The 18,443-nt window shown below is 44.3% G+C and overlaps 7 protein-coding genes across 7 annotated transcripts; 3 read left to right on the top strand and 4 right to left on the bottom strand.

Moving 5' to 3' along the window:
* Nucleotides 1-2,636: 2,636 nt before the first annotated feature.
* Nucleotides 2,637-4,366, bottom strand: V8C40DRAFT_234572 (uncharacterized protein). The gene is made up of 2 exons (XM_083213657.1): nt 3,277-4,366; nt 2,637-3,187 (listed from the first exon to the last, which is right to left on the bottom strand). The coding sequence occupies exons 1-2, from the start codon at nt 4,283-4,285 to the stop codon at nt 2,682-2,684; spliced, it is 1,515 nt and encodes a 504-aa protein (XP_083078565.1). The 5' UTR covers nt 4,286-4,366; the 3' UTR covers nt 2,637-2,681.
* Nucleotides 4,367-4,878: 512 nt separating this feature from the next.
* On the top strand, nt 4,879-6,634 carry V8C40DRAFT_234570 (uncharacterized protein). Its single transcript, XM_083213656.1, has 3 exons — nt 4,879-5,447; nt 5,661-5,803; nt 5,885-6,634. The coding sequence occupies exons 1-3, from the start codon at nt 5,044-5,046 to the stop codon at nt 5,941-5,943; spliced, it is 606 nt and encodes a 201-aa protein (XP_083078563.1). The 5' UTR covers nt 4,879-5,043; the 3' UTR covers nt 5,944-6,634.
* V8C40DRAFT_262178 (uncharacterized protein) lies at nt 6,093-6,482 on the top strand (the record flags this gene model as incomplete). The annotated part of the gene is made up of 1 exon (XM_083219344.1): nt 6,093-6,482. The coding sequence occupies one exon, from the start codon at nt 6,093-6,095 to the stop codon at nt 6,480-6,482; it is 390 nt and encodes a 129-aa protein (XP_083078564.1).
* A 341-nt stretch (nt 6,635-6,975) lies between the features above and the next one.
* V8C40DRAFT_282927 (cytochrome P450) lies at nt 6,976-8,544 on the bottom strand (the record flags this gene model as incomplete). The annotated part of the gene is made up of 1 exon (XM_083221873.1): nt 6,976-8,544. Exon 1 carries the CDS (start codon nt 8,479-8,481, stop codon nt 6,976-6,978), a length of 1,506 nt encoding a protein of 501 aa, XP_083078562.1. The 5' UTR covers nt 8,482-8,544.
* An 878-nt stretch (nt 8,545-9,422) lies between these two features.
* Nucleotides 9,423-11,940, bottom strand: V8C40DRAFT_234569 (fungal specific transcription factor domain-containing protein). Its single transcript, XM_083213655.1, has 3 exons — nt 10,309-11,940; nt 9,741-10,199; nt 9,423-9,684 (listed from the first exon to the last, which is right to left on the bottom strand). The coding sequence occupies exons 1-3, from the start codon at nt 11,612-11,614 to the stop codon at nt 9,506-9,508; spliced, it is 1,944 nt and encodes a 647-aa protein (XP_083078561.1). The 5' UTR covers nt 11,615-11,940; the 3' UTR covers nt 9,423-9,505.
* A 910-nt stretch (nt 11,941-12,850) lies between these two features.
* V8C40DRAFT_234567 (Zn(II)2Cys6 transcription factor) lies at nt 12,851-14,808 on the bottom strand. Its single transcript, XM_083213654.1, has one exon. The coding sequence runs from the start codon at nt 14,669-14,671 to the stop codon at nt 13,007-13,009; it is 1,665 nt and encodes a 554-aa protein (XP_083078560.1). The 5' UTR covers nt 14,672-14,808; the 3' UTR covers nt 12,851-13,006.
* Nucleotides 14,809-16,133: 1,325 nt separating this feature from the next.
* V8C40DRAFT_282925 (major facilitator superfamily domain-containing protein) lies at nt 16,134-18,044 on the top strand (the record flags this gene model as incomplete). The annotated part of the gene is made up of 6 exons (XM_083221872.1): nt 16,134-16,428; nt 16,495-16,671; nt 16,731-16,930; nt 16,989-17,284; nt 17,365-17,684; nt 17,738-18,044. The coding sequence occupies exons 1-6, from the start codon at nt 16,250-16,252 to the stop codon at nt 18,042-18,044; spliced, it is 1,479 nt and encodes a 492-aa protein (XP_083078559.1). The 5' UTR covers nt 16,134-16,249.
* Between the last annotated feature and the right edge of the window lie 399 nt (nt 18,045-18,443).

Below are 18,443 nucleotides of genomic sequence, written 5' to 3'. Positions count from 1 at the left end.
AAACGTATTATCTACTAGTTATATAAATAAACCTTTTTATCCTTGTTAATTACCTGCTAGTTTAGCCTAGTCTATTTACTAATATAAACTTAGTATAAGGTTTATCCCTTGGGAATTCCCTTTTATATTAACCTATAGGAGCTCAGCTTATTATAAATTTATATTAATAAAGTAATTAAGTTAGTAAATAAGTAATTTTATTATTAATTATAAAAAGAAATATTTAAATATTTAATTTAAATATTATTATATTAATAATAACTAGCTATTTAAGTATTTTAATAAATAATATAAAGTAAACTTATATATTTAATTATATATTTTAGATTATTATAAATTATTAATAATTTTTATTAATTTTAGGAGTAAATTAATATAGATTATTATTAATTCCTATTAATTTATTCTTAATTAGTCAGGCGGTCTAATATTTATCCAGAAGCGCCTACCCTATAGGCCTATTGTCGTAACTATAAAGGTTAGGTTGTGATATATCTTAGCTAAGGAGTAAATTAAATATTATAAAATAAACTTACCTTAGTATTAGCTAATTATTTCTAATAAAGTCAAATTTAGGATTAACTACTTTTATCTTAGCTATTCTATATTATTCTTAGTATTAGAAAGCAAGGAGTATAAAAAGAACTTAGAGGTCTTAGGGCAAAGTCTATTAGACAATATATTTTTACATTAATATAATAAAATAAATAGAAATTATAATACTATTGAAAAATACTATAATTAAATAAAAAAAACTATAGGACAAATCAAATATTAAAGGAAAAACTACTCAATTATCTAGGTAAATATAAATAAAACCTATTTGGCAGTAGAGAAAAACCTCTAAATACATTACATAAAGCATTCTTTCTACTAAGTATTAGAATGCTACTGCCCCTCCGCAGTAAGATGTTAATTCATATCCTAAGCCAAATTCTGAACTATCAGTAGTACCCGAGAACGAGATCCAGCCGTCATCAAATCCAGGCCCAGAGAGTCTAATCTGACAGTTGAAATGGTTCCCTGGAATACAGGACCATGGGTCGTCACAGATTCTCGCTGTGTATCCAGTGTTTCCAAGAGCATAACTGATGTCTTTCGATCCGCAGGGTGCACTGCAGGCGCTAGGGTAGTTGGCCATCTGGACAAAGTTCCAATTCTCATTCGAGTTTTCCCTCCACATCACACCCCCGCCAGAGCCGTCTGACGCCCCCCCAAGGCCCAATGCAGCATCGCCACTTTCATATTGTACTACCTCGAACTGTCCGAGTGCAAGCTGAGGATAGATCACCGCTGCCGATAGAAAGAGAAGGCCGAACATGATGATTTGATATAGAGAGCGATTTTGCGTAGCTAAAGAAGCGTACCTGTACTGAATCAGCGGATTGCTATACACACTTCTTAAACTTGACGTACTGTTTAGACTGTTTGGTAGTGGCTTTCTGGTGATATTTCCTTGTGTTGCTTAACTTTAAGGATCGCAATCCTCCCCCCCCTTTATATAGGAAAAACACACTGCACTAAGCGAAGCGTATCTGTCTCTACTGTCCGGAATATAAGGTATAGTGTAACAAAGTAGGAAGGTTACTACCGCCGATCCTTTCTAGATTGTATACTGCAACGCAGTCATTAAAGTCAAGCTGCATATTACACAGCTCGTGCTTTTTACTATAAAAGGTAAACTATACGCAGTTATCAAAGTCAAGCTGTATATTACATAGCTCGTGTCTTTTACTGTGGGGGGTAAGCCATACGCAGTTATTAAAGTCAAGCTGTATATTACACAGCTCGTGTTTTTTACTATAAAAGATAAGCTATGCATTGTACATAAAAAGGGTACATTGGTCACTTATGTTTAGCTTCTCTATTGTGACCCAGTCTATTGCAATAGTACCTTCCCTTATAAGCAGTTAGTTCTGTTACCGTAACTGCTACAAATGTAACAGAACGTAATATTGTCTTACTACTCCACTATATCATATTGCTTATTATGTACTTCGTAAGGGGGCCTATTTTAAAATACGATTCCAAAGTAATAAGTAGCGGTGTAATACTGCTCTACTTTGCAAAATTTGTCAGTGGATCTCCTTAGAATTAAACCGAATATAGTGGGTTGTCACTTGACGCAGCCGCCATAGTTTCTCCATTTATACGGATGCTTACAGAGGCAATATATTCCCTGGCTTTATTAGCTTTACTTTGAATTTTTTTATTCCCGCTGTTTGGAGCATTGGCGCTGGAATTCCACCTAGTAGGTATACTGCACATGCTGAGACTGCGCCCTATTTTTAAGTAGGTAGTTAGCAACTGCCTAATTGAATTCTTTGATAGAGATTTATAGAGTTTGGTTGATTTGGCTTTTAGCCTCTAAACCATAGCCGTTTAATATAGAGTTAGCCTGCTCCCGAAGAGGCCTTATGTAGTTAGGGTTCGCGACCGTGGAGTTGTTCCCTTAGTAATGACATCGTGGTTATATATCTTACGTTTGACAATTTGAAACTGTTTCAGCTTCCCCTCGCCCTCCTGTTGCAAATGAAGTCCCGTTGTGATTATCCAACCCCACAGGATCATTGCCACAGTATAAACAGATTTGGCCCATCTACGTCACCCAATGGGTAACTGTGAAATAATTTATAGCACTGTACATATTATTTTTAATATCCTATTGCAGTACTCCGGTATTACTTATGCTCTATAGTTACACTTCCGCTTTCCAGAGGACTCCAACCGATGTCCATCTTAATCTCCTCAACCAGCTCTGGTTCCATTTCCCATTGTCTCGCAATAAGCTCTTTTGCCTCCATGCTATCCCAGCGAATTTTGTCCCATATGACGTAGCCCCATCGCCTGAGCGACTCTGGTACATATTCTCCGTAGATATTTGCATACTTTCCACCCCATAGGAGAACCCAAGCTAAGGGCGGGCCGTTAGGGGGTACCGTGTCGCCTGTAAATCGGATGGGGTCCTGCCTTTGCTCAGCTTCGTCTCTTTTGTTAGGGAAGCTGGTTGACATCTCGCGCCTGTCACTTTGCGCTGCTAACCCGATAGCTGTTCTCACTGGTGCATCCAAATTTTGGTCATGTGTAAGGCACCGCTGCATCTTGGAGACAAGCTTTTCGTGATCCCCGATGTTTAGAAGTCGCACTGCCATCTTTAGGCCGCGTGATACGGTGCCGTCCATGTAATCTGTAGACAGGCAGCTCAGCACTTGAATATTGATTATAGCATAGCACTTTGTATATTTATCGGAATTGCAGGCCAAAACTCTTGCTTACCATCATACTCCCCGTCAAGATTAAAAGATCCTTCAGGGTTGAAGGTTCCATTCTCGAGACGGAATCTCGCATTCTGAGGATGCAGGTCCTCCTTCACGTCACTGAAAATGTCTTTATACTTCTGTCTGATGAATATATCGACGCAACCGACTGCCTCAGCCTCCCATGGTGCGAACTGAGAAAAGAAAATCTCATTGATTTCATGATGGCGGAATCCGCCGTGGCGCCTGCCCTTGTTCCTGCCAAAGAGGTGATGGTAGGTCTCATACCGATAGAGAGCCCGGAAAATGCGGATTTCCTCGCTTCTGCTCAAGTTGACGCCCCTACTATCTTGTGCGATTGGTAGCGTTTCTGTTCCATTTCGGGCGACTGACGATGAAACTGTTTTCTTGATGTTGTCGAGAGCCCAACTGCTATACATTCGAGCTAAAGGACAAGCAACGGATATGTGGTACGCCGCCATCCAATGTATGTAACCAGAGTCGATTGACTGGAGATCCGGGAGCGGACTTGCGCCTGAGAGCCAGGCCCGGTAGGTGTCAAGAAAACTAGTGATCTTCTCGTCAGTGCGCGGGGATCCTAGCTCGCACACCCGAGACATCATATTGGCGTAGGCGTCGATGAGGAAGCCACTTAGTTCGCGCTCTAGGCAAGTCCAGAGCACATGATCGCGGTCGTATCTATACTGGGTGTGCATTGTGGGAGAAGTATGGATGAGCGCGCGCAGGGTTGGCAGATCTGGCATGCTCAGGAGGAGTTGAGTTCTCAGCTCGGCTGGTAGATTCTCTAGATTTGGAGTGACATCACCCTTGAAGCATTCCTGGCTCTCTCCAATTGGCTCATCGGATATGTGCTTCAAGTCAGAGCCATTGGAGTAGGCTCCGCTCATAGTCGCGCTGGGGATTAGGCTGTCCTCGCAGTTGTCGTTGGGAAGACTCGTCACGTCGAAGCTTTCAACTGGTGTGTTGCGTTTGGCCATGCGAAGTTGCTTGTGGACTGACTCTTCCATAACGATAAAAAAAATAATGGACAATGAAGGTGTCAGTGTACGCACGAACCTTGGGGACAAGTCTTTGCTACTTTGTGTGGCCTGAGGTGCGATGAGGAGAACGTTAACATGACTCAGCCGCTAATCGTTTATTTTTAGCAGGACCTGGGCCGCAACGTGAGCCTGTGGCCCGCCAGAGTGCCAACTAAGCCACAGAGTGTTATTAGCCGCCGTCCAGCCACCCACCCACACAGCTTAAGTGGACTCTCGATGCGCCGGGCGCGTAAACAGCGTTGTCAGAAGCATCCATGGCGTAAGCGCCGGACTACATAAGATAGAGCAGGCCTGAGTTGCGACCACCTTGGCTGTCTACGGCCCCGGGCGCTTTTCTCTTCCTTCCCCTGCACGATGCCCTTGTAGAGCGTCATTCGAAACTTGTATTGACCATGTTCAAGCCTATCAAGTCACTACACAGCGGTAGGAGTTACAGTCTGGAGTTACAGTCTGGAGTGGCACGGTGGACTACATCTTCCAACAACAAGTTTGTATGCATAAATACCGTAGAGACAGTAATATATATTCTATGCCATGCCAAGTGCCATTACCTTGATTGCTCAACCGCCTTGACGCATCAAAGTCATCCCGACTATCAACATTCTCTCGTTACCTCTCATCTTTGTTCCCTAGCCTCACAAGTGTCGCAGGGAATTGTCCGCTGCCCAACACAGCAACCGCGTCTTCCACTTCACCCGCAATATTTTGTCCAAGTATCTTTACTCATGATGTCTCGCCGCGGGTCAGCCGATTCGTACTCCTCTGTACTATCTGATGACTCCTACCTTGAGACGCTTAAGGAGGTCGACGGCCCATTCAAGGAAATACTAAATGAAATAAGAATCACTGAGAATAATCGAAGAATACTAAAGGAACGCAAGATTCACTCGCATGAATTGAAGAAGCGTGACCCCAACGATACACAAAGACGGTCAAACTGGACTCCAGAAATGGAGACGGACTACGCTTCTTACAAGTTCAAAGTCAATACCCTGGCCGCGGCTAAGGCAGTCCAAGAGGAATCAGAAAAAATTGCGAGAAAGAGTAGGAATGCAGATGTTGCAACTCAATTGTTTGCTCGCAATAAGGCTCTGCAAGATGACGAGAAATGGCTAGATGCGGCTATTACGTAAGTACATACAACTCTCAGAATCTACACACTTTACCCCAGGCTATCCTATACCAGGATAATTCTAGTAGCCGGGACAGGTTAAGCATCTTTGCCATGTGTCCTATTATCCTCCTGATTCCCCTATATATTCCCTTGGATACCGTGTCTTTGTAATTTGCTCAAAATGCACATTAAAAAATAATTAAATACTAACACTATTATTTAAACCAGAGTTGCAGTGGCTCGACTAAGTTTCATGACGAAGTACCCGGATGCCCTGTCTACCCCTTCAACTAAGACACACATTAAAGCGGCTGAGGATAACCTTAACTCAGCCAAGTTGGCCAGAAGAGAAATCGAAGTTCAGAAACAAAGTAGATTTATTTCTTATCTGTCCCTTGACTACATAGTTAGGAACAAGAAAGACCAGAAAGCTAATGAGTATATTGAGTTAGAAATCGCAAATATCAGAGCTATTGAGGCTAGAAAGGCCTTAGCTGCTTCTAGGAAATAAGCTGCTACAATAGGCAACTCCAAGAGGCAAACACAGTCCAATACCACACAACTCCAACCAATATGTTAAACTCTTTATGTTTGCAATCTGTTTACCCTTGGTGCTCGCAGCCGTGATTGAAGGACATCAAGGATATTGGCGAGCGGGTCATGGAAGAGAAGGAGCGAGAGCTAATATTCAAGATACTCACCTTCGTTTTCATGGCCCTCCCCTTTGTCGGCGAAGCACTGGGCCCCCTGGTGGGCAGCGCGACGGCACTGGCCCGCATAGCGTTGCTCGCCAGCGAGGCCGGGAACGCGGCCGTCACTATTGCCGACATCATCAAAGATCCGACGTCTGCGCCATTTGCCATGTTGGGGCTCATTGTCGGCGCGGCGGGCGGCGGCGGGAAGTTGTCAAAGACGGAGAGCTTGGGGGAGGCGTCCAAGGCGCGGGGGCTGATGAAGGGGGCCGACTTGGCCAAGTTTCCGCAGAGGTTCCGCGATAGGGATGCTTTGGTGCAGAAGATTTCAAAGAAGTCGGTGTGCAGTGTTATTTAACCGATGATGGATGAGGATTCTGTATAAAGAGCTGTAAGATTGACGAGGTACCCCGTTGATGTAAGTAAGTATTGGCAGAGACCAGAGGATTGAAACATGTATATTGGATATGTATGTAGCCTCTTGTTTAAGACAGATTAGATTTCCGTCCGTACTACCTAGCAAGATCAGGAGTTCTCACATATTGATTCTCCTCCGATTTATTGTACCCGTTTGCATATCCGGTGCTCCAGTGCTGCCCCCATGTCTCTGCGTTTCTCTCCATTTTGGCCGACATTAGGATCGAAAATCTACAGCAATGGCTCTTGCCGACCTCTACACTCTTGAGAAGGATAAAAACCTGCTCTTTTCTCCCCGGTCGATCCATCCTTATTCACACCTATAGCATTTTACCAACACAGTAATAAAACTCTATATCTTTCTACTGAAGAAAACAGTCCCTTTATTACTAGAATGCTTACTATATAACTACATTACTTATTCTAGCTTCTCTTTACACTGTCCGCCTAAATGGCCATAAACGCAGCTCTCCCGGATTCGAATTGAATCTCTCCAAAGTGGCGAGCTCTTGCGACTTTCCGTCCACAAATGTGAAATCGAAAAACCTGACAATAGATGAGATAACTAACAGCTGCTCGAAATAGGCAATATTCCTCCCGATACATGCCCTAGGGCCAACACTGAATGGAAAATGGGCAGTGTTCATCCTATCTCTTGTGGCTTTGTCTGATTCAATCCACCTATCGGGATTAAACGACTCTGCGTCCTTGAAGCAGTCTGTATTGCGAAGTAGAGTGTATGTCGGGACAGAGACGGTCACACCCTCGCGGATATATTGCCCGGCAATAACACGTCCGCCATCGGGAACAACTCGTGGAAGACCATATGATGAAGCAGGGCGAATGCGCAGCGACTCTTCAATGCAGGCACGCAAGTATGGGAGAGAAGACACGGATGCATAGTTGGGAACGTTGGCCGATGAACCAATAGCGCTATCTAACTCTTGGCGTAGCTTCGCGAGAACGCGGGGATGTTTATACAGGAGGAAAATGGTATTTGTTAGGGCCGCGGTAGTAGTATCTGTTCCAGCGTTCATCATAACAGAGCATTCAGCCAAGATTTCGCCCATTGGGAGGTCAAGGCTTTCTCCTTTGTTGTTGCGAAGCAGATTGGAGAACAGGTCCTTCTTTTCCTCTCCAGACTCTGCATCTTGAAGTCGTTTCGTTGTGCTGTGGTAAATGATGTTGTCCCAATTTGCACCAGCTTTCATATACGGGTGGCGAGCAAAGAGCGTCTTTGTCAGGGGCAGCAGATTTGCTTCGTATCCCAAAATGGTATTCATGTGTGTTGCATCGTGAAGGGATCTAATCATGTGCGCTTTATAAACTTTGGCATCTTTTGTCTGTGCTTCCACTATATCATCGCCACGTTCAAGGCATCCCAGCGAACGTCCATAGAGCAGCTCGGCAAATAAATCAATGGTATAATAGTTGAGATATCTCCGAATATTAATGGCCTTGCTCTGAGCAATGTGCTTATCGATTTGGGAGACAAGCGTAGCCGTTGCATCGAGAATAACGGGCTCCAGACTCTCAATATTCTTTTGCGCAAAGACATGGGCCAGCTTCTTTCGCTTCGCTTGGTGCTCTGTTTTGATTCGAGCATCGGCCATGTGTCGAAACTCTCCGGCACCACCATCATACCAGGGATCCTTCAAGAGGCCAGCACCATGGCCGTAAATGTCATTCATGGCTGCGGGGTCTGAAATGGAAATGTGGTTTGGCGCAATACGCACATGCGTGCCAAGTTTCACGTGCGCATCATGAATAGCTTGGTAGTGTTTGTATTGGAGGCTGTGAAAGATTCGCCAGAATGAGGTGAGCCCTGCCACTGACGGTGATGGGAATTGACGCAGCCCTTTGGGGTCGATGAGATAGACGACAAGGGGCTGGATGAAAAGATAAAGTATGAAAAGTACGGATATGGCAAGGACCAGCATTTTCTTTGGATTATTGGAATCGATGATGATACAATGTAAATATGCAATGCTGGAGTATATTGGGCCAACTGACTGCAATGCTTCATACTTACTTCTACGACTTATTAAAGGACCCTTATTTATTATAGTACCCAGTGCTCTGAATACTTCCAGCCGCGTCCATAGTAGAAACAGAATGGAGGCGAGAAGCGGAGTATCGAATCGAGCAGTCCGACTTTAGTGTCGGATGACCTGAAACTGGTAAGACGGCAGAGGCTAAATTGGAAAAACGGCAAATCGATTTGAGCCAAATCTCATTCAATGTGAAGGACCGTGACCATCATGGATTGCATGTTCCTTTCGTCCGAATCTGGGCTGTTATTGGATCTGTTGAGTAAAATTTTTCGCATAAGCCAAATACTATGGGTAGATATTAAATATAATTACTCATTGGCTTTGGTTTAGATAACTCACTGCTTCATATTGCCGTTTAGTTACCCTAAACCTCAACGAGGTCATTTGTGGGTTTCCTTTTGGGTCGCCCCCCAAAAATGGTCTTCGATGTCGTGTTTGTGTCTCATAACTCCAGGATCCTAAATGCTATTGACAGCTGTTTATCTTCTGTATATTCTTTGGGAATATAGAGTGACGGACTGTACTATTGAGAGCGAAATATGGTGAGGGGCTGATTTAGGACACTACCATCATCATTAACTGTAGGATCGCTAAAGGAAGCGTTATATTCCCACCTGCCTGATTCACTAGCATTAAAAGTGCATTCTCACATCCCTCTATAACATCCTTCAGATAAATGTTGCCGATAACGGTACCTATACTATATGTTTCCCGAATAACGGTTCAATAGTCTGTATTTCTAATTGAATTGTTCCAAGAAAGACACTGTCTGCGTTCTTGTTTCAATTTTCCTAATAATAATTGGCTTTGGCGGAATAATATAATATGCCAATACAAAGAACATTGTCAACAGTCAAATGTTTTATGGACACTGCTGGCAGTTTGCCGGGGAGGATGAATCCAGGCTACCTTATAAATAGGTATCGATTCCCTCAAGGCCAAAGCTGGGATCAAACAACCCAAATGCATCTAGATATGGGATGTCCATAAAATCGATTGATCCAAACTGTAGCGGAGAAGAGAGCGACCCATTCACGTAGTTGTCTCCTCCAAAATGTCGAGCTATGGAAGACATCGACTTTGGATGATCTGTATACAGGTTTTAGCACTCCGCCCCTGCAGCAAACCCGCCAGTTGTCACTTACCCGACGTGTCAGTCCTTTCCATAAGAGCGGCCGAACGATTATTTGACGCGGTGTAGTTTTGTTGCCCATTTTCTACCGTGTTTTGGTAGAGCCGTTCGTTCTGATCCAGTGCTGATTTCCCCATATCGGACATCAGTCCAGCAAAATAAAATATCTCGCCTAGTCGCTCTAGGATATCGCAGTTTATTCGTACCTTCTCGTAGGCACGAAGTCGGAACATCGGGACTTTTGCGTGTCGCATCTCGGCGCAAGCCATACTCAATGAGAGTGATACGGCATATGGCACAAATGGGAAATAAGTCAATTGGCCGACACTTTTATCGTAGTAAATGGACGTTATTCTTTCTGCTGATAGTTCACGGAGCGACCGCAGAGATGATGGGTCTTCTGCTGCATCACCTGTCTGACGGGGTCGACATGAAAGCATTACAATGGCGTGATAGAGCATTTCGATTGTTGCTGTCACTCTGAGTGTTAGTCAATAGACAGACACAGCTGGGTATGATGCTTTTGGGTGCCAAGGAAGGGTGTTTTACTTCAACGTTGTGAAACGATATACTCCACTTACCGAGCAAGGGTGTCGCAATATGAAGCGAATCAGATTGCTGTAAAAGGTCGTCAAAGGAGGTGAATATCATTCCGGATTTGGCGCTGTCTACACCTGCAGTAGGCCGGTATATGTTAATGACTTTGTCTAGCCAAGAAATTACATATAGGAAGAGCCGACAGCCAGGCACTTGAAGATCGAAACACTCGGTGAGATCCATCCCGAAATCTCGCTCTTGCATCAATACGGGCACGCCATTGAAGGCAGCATTTAGCCTATCAATAGCCCAAACACAGCACAACATCGTTCTCTCGTAATGGCCTTCCTTCTGGCTCCCCTTTCTATATAAATGGAGGCCAAGTGACTGCACACACTGCACTGCTTTGGCGCACATCATGGACGAGACGTCACGTCCATCAGGACCGTCGCTGAACATCCACAACAGACTGAAAGCCTGTATGAGAATTATCTTGTCCATGACTATGCCAGCTTCTATAGAAATTCTCATGGCTGATTGTATGCGACGTCCAAACTCTCGATGTGGCATGAGCGTTTCGGAATCCGGTAGGACAAGATGTCTTTTCGCAGACGGAGCCAAAGATGCTACTAGACATATTCCTTGTTGTAGCAAAATATGCGCTTTCTCCGTTCGCTCGAGATTTCGGAAAATAGTTTCGTTCAGTATTGGGAAAATGGGATGGAATTTTTTGAAATAAATTGACGTCAAATCTTGAACGGCTTCTGGCGGCGGAAGCATAGCCAAGCACTCTTCTCTTATAATTGTGGAAAGAACTTTTCTGCTTAACTGAGTCAATGCTGCGAAAAGACTCGAATCAACCAAATTTTGTGCCAAAGCTTCATTGTTCTGGACGTCTTTGTAGTTGGCCTTGTCGGCAAGCCATATTCCGACGCTGTCATACGAGGCAATCTCAATCGTGCATTGCGGGTTATCGATGGCGATAAATGCTCTTTCGGGATTTAAGTCGCCAACGAAGCGAAAACCGCGTCTCTCGAGTTGTGAAGTACCCTCACTGTTGTGCTTCTTTGTGGGGCTTTCTGTGTCTGAATGTAGAGGCGCTTGAAGGCGGAGTTGATATGGCTCTGCAGCGGTGCTTAAAGAGCTAGCTGAGGAAGAGAGATGATCGGCGATAGGCTCGTCAAGTCGTCCATCGCGCTTGCCTACGGGCCTCTGTGATTCAAGTTCCCTTATCGGCTTTTGCGCGTGTTGGCATCGCTTCTTCCGGGTTCTACATCTATTGCATGCTCGAGAAACCTGCTGACGCTTCTGGCCGATGGTACTGGAATTGGCAGCTACGAATCGTATCATAGTTCAGCCGCCAGTCGATAACAAGGGGAATATCAGGAGTTCCAATTGTTGCTTATCTCGACGAGCTGAACGAGGAGGGAAATTTTCTCTTAGCTGCAGTAAAAAAATAATGCAACGTAGAGTTATGATGCTTATCTCTACGTCCATAGATACCACAAGTTAGATGAAGGTTTCCAATACAATCGTCATGCTCAGGTGGCTTATCCGATGATCGGAGTTACGGGCCATGAATCCTTATGGACCAAAGATAGCTATGAACTCATAATCAAGGCTGATATACACGCCCGAATAAATTTCAGTGAGCTTTTTTTTTTTTCAGAAGTGAGCATGGCTTGATACCAAATTCCTAGATACTGTTCTGGCGGACTTCCGCTTACAGAGAATTTTGAGCGGAACTGCTGTTTAGAGAAATTGTTCTTCTCACCAGAATGTGGGGCTTCTTCTGCACTTTTACCGCTCTATCCACATAATGTGGCAATTCGTTTATAACAAAGCTTCAAATCTTGTTATTTATTCCAGCTCATATTAGAACGTATGATCAAATTATACAAGATCATGTCGCTGTAAACATTTACGTTTTCTTCAATGTCATACTATGTATCGTTGTATTATTATTATACTGGTATATCGAAAACGCTTACACGGTAAGATACCTATCTGCTATTGTGAAATATCCCGGATTTGCCAAGCTTGATTGGAATGACTGGATAGTATCTAGAAGGCCCCATATAGCTAGTTTACAGATCAGGGGGGATCCGATTACCTTGTTCCGCTCGTCCATGTGCCTGGCTTGAAATAGCGCCTATAAGACTTGGCGGTAGCGGTACAGCTACTAATATTGCCCCCTTGGGACCAATCCATTACAGATGTATTTTTGGCAGCACAATTGTAGTATTATTTTACAATGGTTTCACTAAAGTTGAATACCGTTTTTTTTAGTAGAGAACATATATGAACATACAAATGATTTCACAAGGCAGAATAATCGTTAGTTCAAGCATAGTGACACTATGCGCCTAATAAAAACACTATGTAGTACCCATGAGGTCATTTGGATTATAGTTTACAATATGACTTAGGGGAACTAATTGGAATACAGTTGCTGTGGCCTAGCATTTGGATTTTATTAGTTTAATGATATATGTTTTAACATCACGAAGTAGACCGAAGTTGCTGCTTTTACTCACCCTATAGAGTCGCCAAGCTTCTATGTACTGCTTTGTGGATATTTATCAATTTCATTATATTACGCTTCTTATATTTCATAGTGATTTACATTCTTTTCATACTGGAAGTCTTATCTACAAAGCCCTATAGGCATACCATCTTGAAGCAATACGGGATGCTCTGCGAGATATTCTAAAAGCACATGTTTGCCACACGGCAGCAATGCTAGACCAGGTCAACACTGAGACCTAAGTAGCCCAAGGCTTCAAGACATCCCAATTTAACCATAAGATCCGGTCTATTATCGCCTCCTTCCAAATCCTTGCATTTCCATACCGTCTCCATGGCTTCTCGAACACGAATAAGTGAGTACATGCCTCGGTGGTTGTACATCTCGTCAAATCGGTGAATAGCAAACTGCCTGTCTTGTGGATCAATAGCTTCACATCCTCCTGTAAACAGAGGCCAAACGTGCATTGAAACTAATGGCGATGTCACGGGTACCTTTGATAGTGCATCCAAGCATAAATGAACACGGTGCAGCGTCCGTGGATGAGGTGCGCCAATATTATAGGCCACTCGGAATAGATAAATCGATGCGGCAGCTTGATATGCAGCAGCCGTGTTGGCAACATCTGCATCTTCAGCAGCTTCAGCGGGCACGCGCCATGTCTCGAGCTGAAGCTCCAGCGTCTGTACTAATGATTGGATGTCGGCTTCTGAGGCTTTCATCGTGCCATTCTTCATTGGCTGCAATACGCTGATGCCTGATGCAATGTGAAGGATGCTGGATGCCTCTCCCAGAAGCGATGCTATGGTATCATAACCGTGTTGTTTAAAAATGAAGGGAGCCCTTGAGTGAGCAATGGAGCCAAGTATATCATGGTAATTGAAAAGCCCAAGGAGGAATTTCGAACATGATGCGGACATGGCCGATGGACCTCCACGCAGCTGAATAAGTTCTCTTGCTGCTGAGAGGTGGCAATCATCTGCTTCAACCACTTGATCCACGAATTGACGCCTGATTTGCAGCATGAGGATAGCCGCAAGCGTTGTATCGGAGAGCCGTTCGACGGGATCTACCAGCGCTGAAGACAGTGACTGGATGGCGAAGCGGTGATGCTTATCAGAAACGACTCTAGTATCCTTTTGAGGCAAGACTGCGGACAGATGACTTGCAGCCACCGAGAGAATGACAGACTGCAGTGGCCCCTTTTGTAGGGCCATGCTAACGAAATGCTTCTGAAAAGGATTGCCGTTGGATGTTACAGAAAGTAAAGTAGACACAACGGTGTTGAAATGGTGAAGGAGGCGGTAATCGTCCAGACACAGATAAGACGCCCAAAATGCAGGCTCGAGCTGCACGGCACATGACTGCTCTTTTTCTGGATAATTATCTGGTTGGAAGGATGTGTCTGAGACGCTTCTTGGTGGGCTATCCTCGCCCAGAGGTACAATACTGATTGTTGATGGCAATTCGCAAGACTGGAATCCAGTTGGTGTTGCAATGCTGTCTATTACGGAGTTGCCGGATATAGAAAGCCCTGGTGATGCGGGGAGAGCCAGTGATGGCGATGAGGTTGCAAAGTCTGTATATGATGAAGCGATGATAGACTGCATCGCATTGTTCTCCGCTGGTAGTTGTGCATCGTGAAAGGCGTGGTTAGGAGGCGGTCGAGGGTCGATCTTGCTCCTCGACTCCTTATGATGACGCCACTTCAGTCTCAGTCCGTAACCCTGGCAAGACCGCTTCAATCTCACACATCGTCCACAGAAAGGCTTTGCTTCGTCACACTTGTACCCCGCTTCTCTGCAAGTCCAGCATCCAGACTTGCATCTCTTCCCCTTTCCGCGGCCTATGGCATTGTTAGAGCTGATTCTGGTTGCCATGGTTGACCTTAAGACCGCGAAACTTCAATACGTAATGGCATAAGAAGCAATAATAGGGGTTGTCATTCCCCGGAAGTTTGTCTTTATCAGGTATATAGCTGAGCATAAGAAGGCCACGCTCGCATGCATGTCGTTCTAGTGCGAGGGTGGAGCCTGCGATATCACGCCTCAGACGCCTTAGTTACAACTACTCCACACTTTCCCGTACATTTGGCGCTGAATCATGTGACAAAGATGCTGGCAAGGCACGCGTGGCGAATTACTCAACACCGATGCATTACCAAATAGCATGTAAAGCGAGAACCAAGAAAAGGAGGTACGAATAGACTGACCCTTATACCTAGTGGTGGCAACAAGCCCTCAGATATGCGGTGATTATATTGTATATAGCTGCTGCTAGAACAGCTTATTTATTACATTACGGAGAAACACAGATTAACCTGGTGAAGGATCAACTGTGTTGGTAAGTCGCTATTCATAGAGAATATCGAGGCCGTAGGCAGATAATAAATTGAAACTGAAAGTTAACTGCACAACTTCATACGTGGTAATGTGCTTCTTATGTGAAGTTATGTGAACAGTTTAGTAGTGTAAGTATACTCCTTTTGCATTTTATGAACGAGGTAAATGCAGACGCCATGAAGCATTCAGCATCCACAAATGTACAACCAATGAGTATGCGGAAATACCAGCTGATCTTTCCTTGGCTTCTAAGGAAACTGAGTAAAAAGGGTTGATCGTCTACGACATGAACCGGCCAAAAAGGTGTCTTTACGGACTGGGGAAAGGCTGGGACGGCGCTGAGTGGCTTGTCGGCTGTCAAATGGAGTCTTCTTTCGAGTCATTTTCAGAACATTATATTTCTGATAAGATGAATCAGGATAGCTGTCTAAGCTCAAGAGGGAGATAAGAGGGAGAGGAGACATTGTTCGCGTAAGCACATTCTCAAAGTCCGACTGCTTCACAGGGTCATACGTTCATAAACAAATTAGAGGTCAAGAAAGTAGACAAATTGTTTTCCATACTATAACAACGGCCTGCTTCAATGGAGTCGTAAGTATGTGGGGATTAGGGCGTTGTTGGTTGAAGTCTAATCAAATGCCCCCAATTCGCTAGCTTCCACCGTTTTGGTTCCAAACTCTTACGGTTTCCCTTTTGATGCTAGTTTGGATCAATTTGTATCGCCGTATGTTCCGTAGAAACTGACAGATAGCTGTGCATGAGTGATTAGGTTTGACAGGATCCTTATCTGCGGTATCTGTAGCAAAGTTCTTAGCTGCGATAACCATTCTCTCGGATGGAACACAGGGGATATCTCAACCCCTAAAATTCTCACCTGGAGCAGGGGTTATCCACCATCCACATCAAATTTTGCGGGGTTGCTGGATTAGGAACTTTGCCGCGTTGTCACACAGATCAACTCCCTTTTATCCTGGGGAAGAGAATCTGGGGAAGTTGTGGCAGATTAGTGGCTATCATATAAAGCGGTATACACCTCAGCTGAACTCGGAAGATCTCAGTCCATTCCTGATATCTTAACATTTCATCACTCATGAAAAGAAGTAAAATTTGCGTACAATGTCTGAGAAAGATGAAAAGAGTTCTGAATTGGCTCCTGTTCCGACGGAGACCGAAGGAACCATGGATGACCTTCCTCTTGGGTGGCGATACTACAAACTCAAGATTGGAAATTGGAGAGCACCTCATTATGCCAGCCCTTTTGCTCAGCTGCTCCTTGTGGCAGCAACCTTCTTCTTGTAAGGAGCACCCAAAGTCTCATCCTCTCTTGTTGACCATTTCGTATTCCTTACTTCGCTAAATAGGTGTCCCGGAATGTACAATGCTCTGAATGGTCTTGGAGGCGCCGGTCAGTTAGATCCGACAGTTCAGAATAACGCAACAGTGGCTCTGTTTGCAACTTTTGCGGTAGTGGCCTTTTTTTCAGGAGCCATCTGTAATAAACTGGGAGTCAGACTTTCCTTGATTATAGGTAGTTCTGGGTAAGTGCTGAATACTCTCTATGAGAAAGATACAAGGTTGTTGACTTTTGTTCGTCTAGGTATACTCTTTACATGGCCTCCTTTCTCTGTTTCAACCATACCGGAAATGCACCGTTTGTCATTGCATCTGGAGCTATTCTCGGCTTTTGTGCCGGACTGTTCTGGTCAGCACAGAGTATCATTATGATTTCTTACCCCGATGAAGAGACCAAGGGCACTTTCATTGGAATATTCTGGATGATATTCAACCTGGGCGCAAGTCAGTGCAATCATGACTAGTTGTTAATGCCTCAACATGTCGCTAACATACACCCTAGCTATTGGAAGTCTCGTTCCTCTTATCCAAAACTTGCATTCCACCGGCGAATCTGTTAGCGACGGAACCTACATTGGGTTCATAGTTCTTAGTGGCGCTGGAATTTTGCTCAATTTTGCTCTTTGCAATACCGATCAAATTGTTCGAAACGATGGGTCCAAGGTGATCATGATGAAGCATCCGACATGGAAATCAGAGTTCATTGGTCTATGGGAAGTGATGCGTACTACGCCTTGGATCCTGGCTCTGGTTCCCATGTTTGTTGCTTCTAATTGGTTTTATACATATCAATTCAATGTCAGTTGACAGGCCCTTTACCGCTTTCATCGAACCACTCTACCATCTACCACAGCATGAAGCTAATAGACTCGCAACAGGATTACAACCTCGCCCGGTTCAACATTCGAACGCGATCACTGAATTCTTTGTGTTACTGGTCTGCACAAATCCTGGCGGCTTTGGGTTGCGGCCGTGCCCTTGATTCTCAGCGATTCCAACGCCATACCCGAGCTCGAGCTGGCCTTATTGTCTTGTTTGCCGTATCATGGGCCGTCTGGGGTGGTGGCTATGTATGGCAGCGTACATATGACCGTGCCTCTGCCAGTCGGGACAAGAAGATTGATTTCACGGATTCGAACTATGGTGCCTTGCTTGTCTTGTACATTTGCTACGGTGCTTTTGACGCAATGTGGCAGCTGTAAGATTCAATATTCTCTTATTGATATGTATATGCTTACAAACGGCTTATAGTTATATCTATTGGGTTTTGGGAGCGCTGAGTAATAACAGCCGCAAGCTCGCTATACTTGTGGGGTTTTACAAATGTGCTCAATCGGCCGGTCAAACAGTTATGTGGCGTATTGACGCTTTGAAGGCTCCTTATATGAATATATTTGCTGGAACATGGGGACTAGTTATTGGTGCACTTATCATTGGTGCCCCAGTTGTCTGGTTGAAAGTGAAGCGTCATACTGAGGAAGAAGAGGATGTGAAGTTTAGTGATGGGACAGTCAATGAGCTCCACATCAAGAAAGAGGATGCACCACCCGGTGTTTGACAATGGAACCGGGATTATCGAGACATGTATGCGTGAAGCAATGGAAAGTTTTCCGCAAAAGGAGCTGCACTGGCAGCGCTTACTTCAAGGCAATAGCTGGGTATCATATATTGTAGTATTCAGTAGCTCTACAAACTCCATTTCGATAAAAAGGGATTCACCATATGTTTACACATTTATATATGGAATTGAGAATAGTAAATGAATTGTTTAAAACTGGTGATAAAAAGTGTGAGACTTTTTAAAACTGACGTGTTGTTACAGCCTGATCCATCTCCGTCTGACATCTATCCAACTACTACCGTCAGATCGATTCCAGAGTAGGAGTCAATAGCCCAATTGTTTCTCAGCGGCTGTGACATCTATTGTGATATACAGGCACGGTAGCTGATAACGTAC

The sequence above is a fragment of the Trichoderma camerunense genome (genome assembly GCF_050948025.1).
Source record: "Trichoderma camerunense strain CBS 138272 chromosome Unknown V8C40scaffold_2, whole genome shotgun sequence".
In the NCBI taxonomy this organism is placed as follows: Eukaryota; Fungi; Ascomycota; class Sordariomycetes; order Hypocreales; family Hypocreaceae; genus Trichoderma; species Trichoderma camerunense.
This window is presented reverse-complemented; position numbering and strand designations above follow the sequence as displayed.

Bases quoted from the DNA above. Each gene is read 5' to 3' on its own strand.
- V8C40DRAFT_234570 (XM_083213656.1), top strand. From the start codon at position 5,044: ATGATGTCTCGCCGCGGGTCAGCCGATTCGTACTCCTCTGTACTATCT. The intron at 5,448-5,660 runs GTAAGTACATAC...TATTTAAACCAG, and splicing joins TGGCTAGATGCGGCTATTAC to AGTTGCAGTGGCTCGACTAA. The intron at 5,804-5,884 runs GTAGATTTATTT...ATATTGAGTTAG, and splicing joins AATCGAAGTTCAGAAACAAA to AAATCGCAAATATCAGAGCT.
- V8C40DRAFT_234572 (XM_083213657.1), bottom strand. From the start codon at position 4,285: ATGGAAGAGTCAGTCCACAAGCAACTTCGCATGGCCAAACGCAACACA. The intron at 3,188-3,276 runs GTAAGCAAGAGT...GCCTGTCTACAG, and splicing joins TCTTGACGGGGAGTATGATG to ATTACATGGACGGCACCGTA.
- V8C40DRAFT_234569 (XM_083213655.1), bottom strand. From the start codon at position 11,614: ATGATACGATTCGTAGCTGCCAATTCCAGTACCATCGGCCAGAAGCGT. The intron at 10,200-10,308 runs GTAAGTGGAGTA...TCAGAGTGACAG, and splicing joins TATTGCGACACCCTTGCTCG to CAACAATCGAAATGCTCTAT. The intron at 9,685-9,740 runs GTAAGTGACAAC...ACCTGTATACAG, and splicing joins GGAAAGGACTGACACGTCGG to ATCATCCAAAGTCGATGTCT.
- V8C40DRAFT_234567 (XM_083213654.1), bottom strand. From the start codon at position 14,671: ATGGCAACCAGAATCAGCTCTAACAATGCCATAGGCCGCGGAAAGGGG.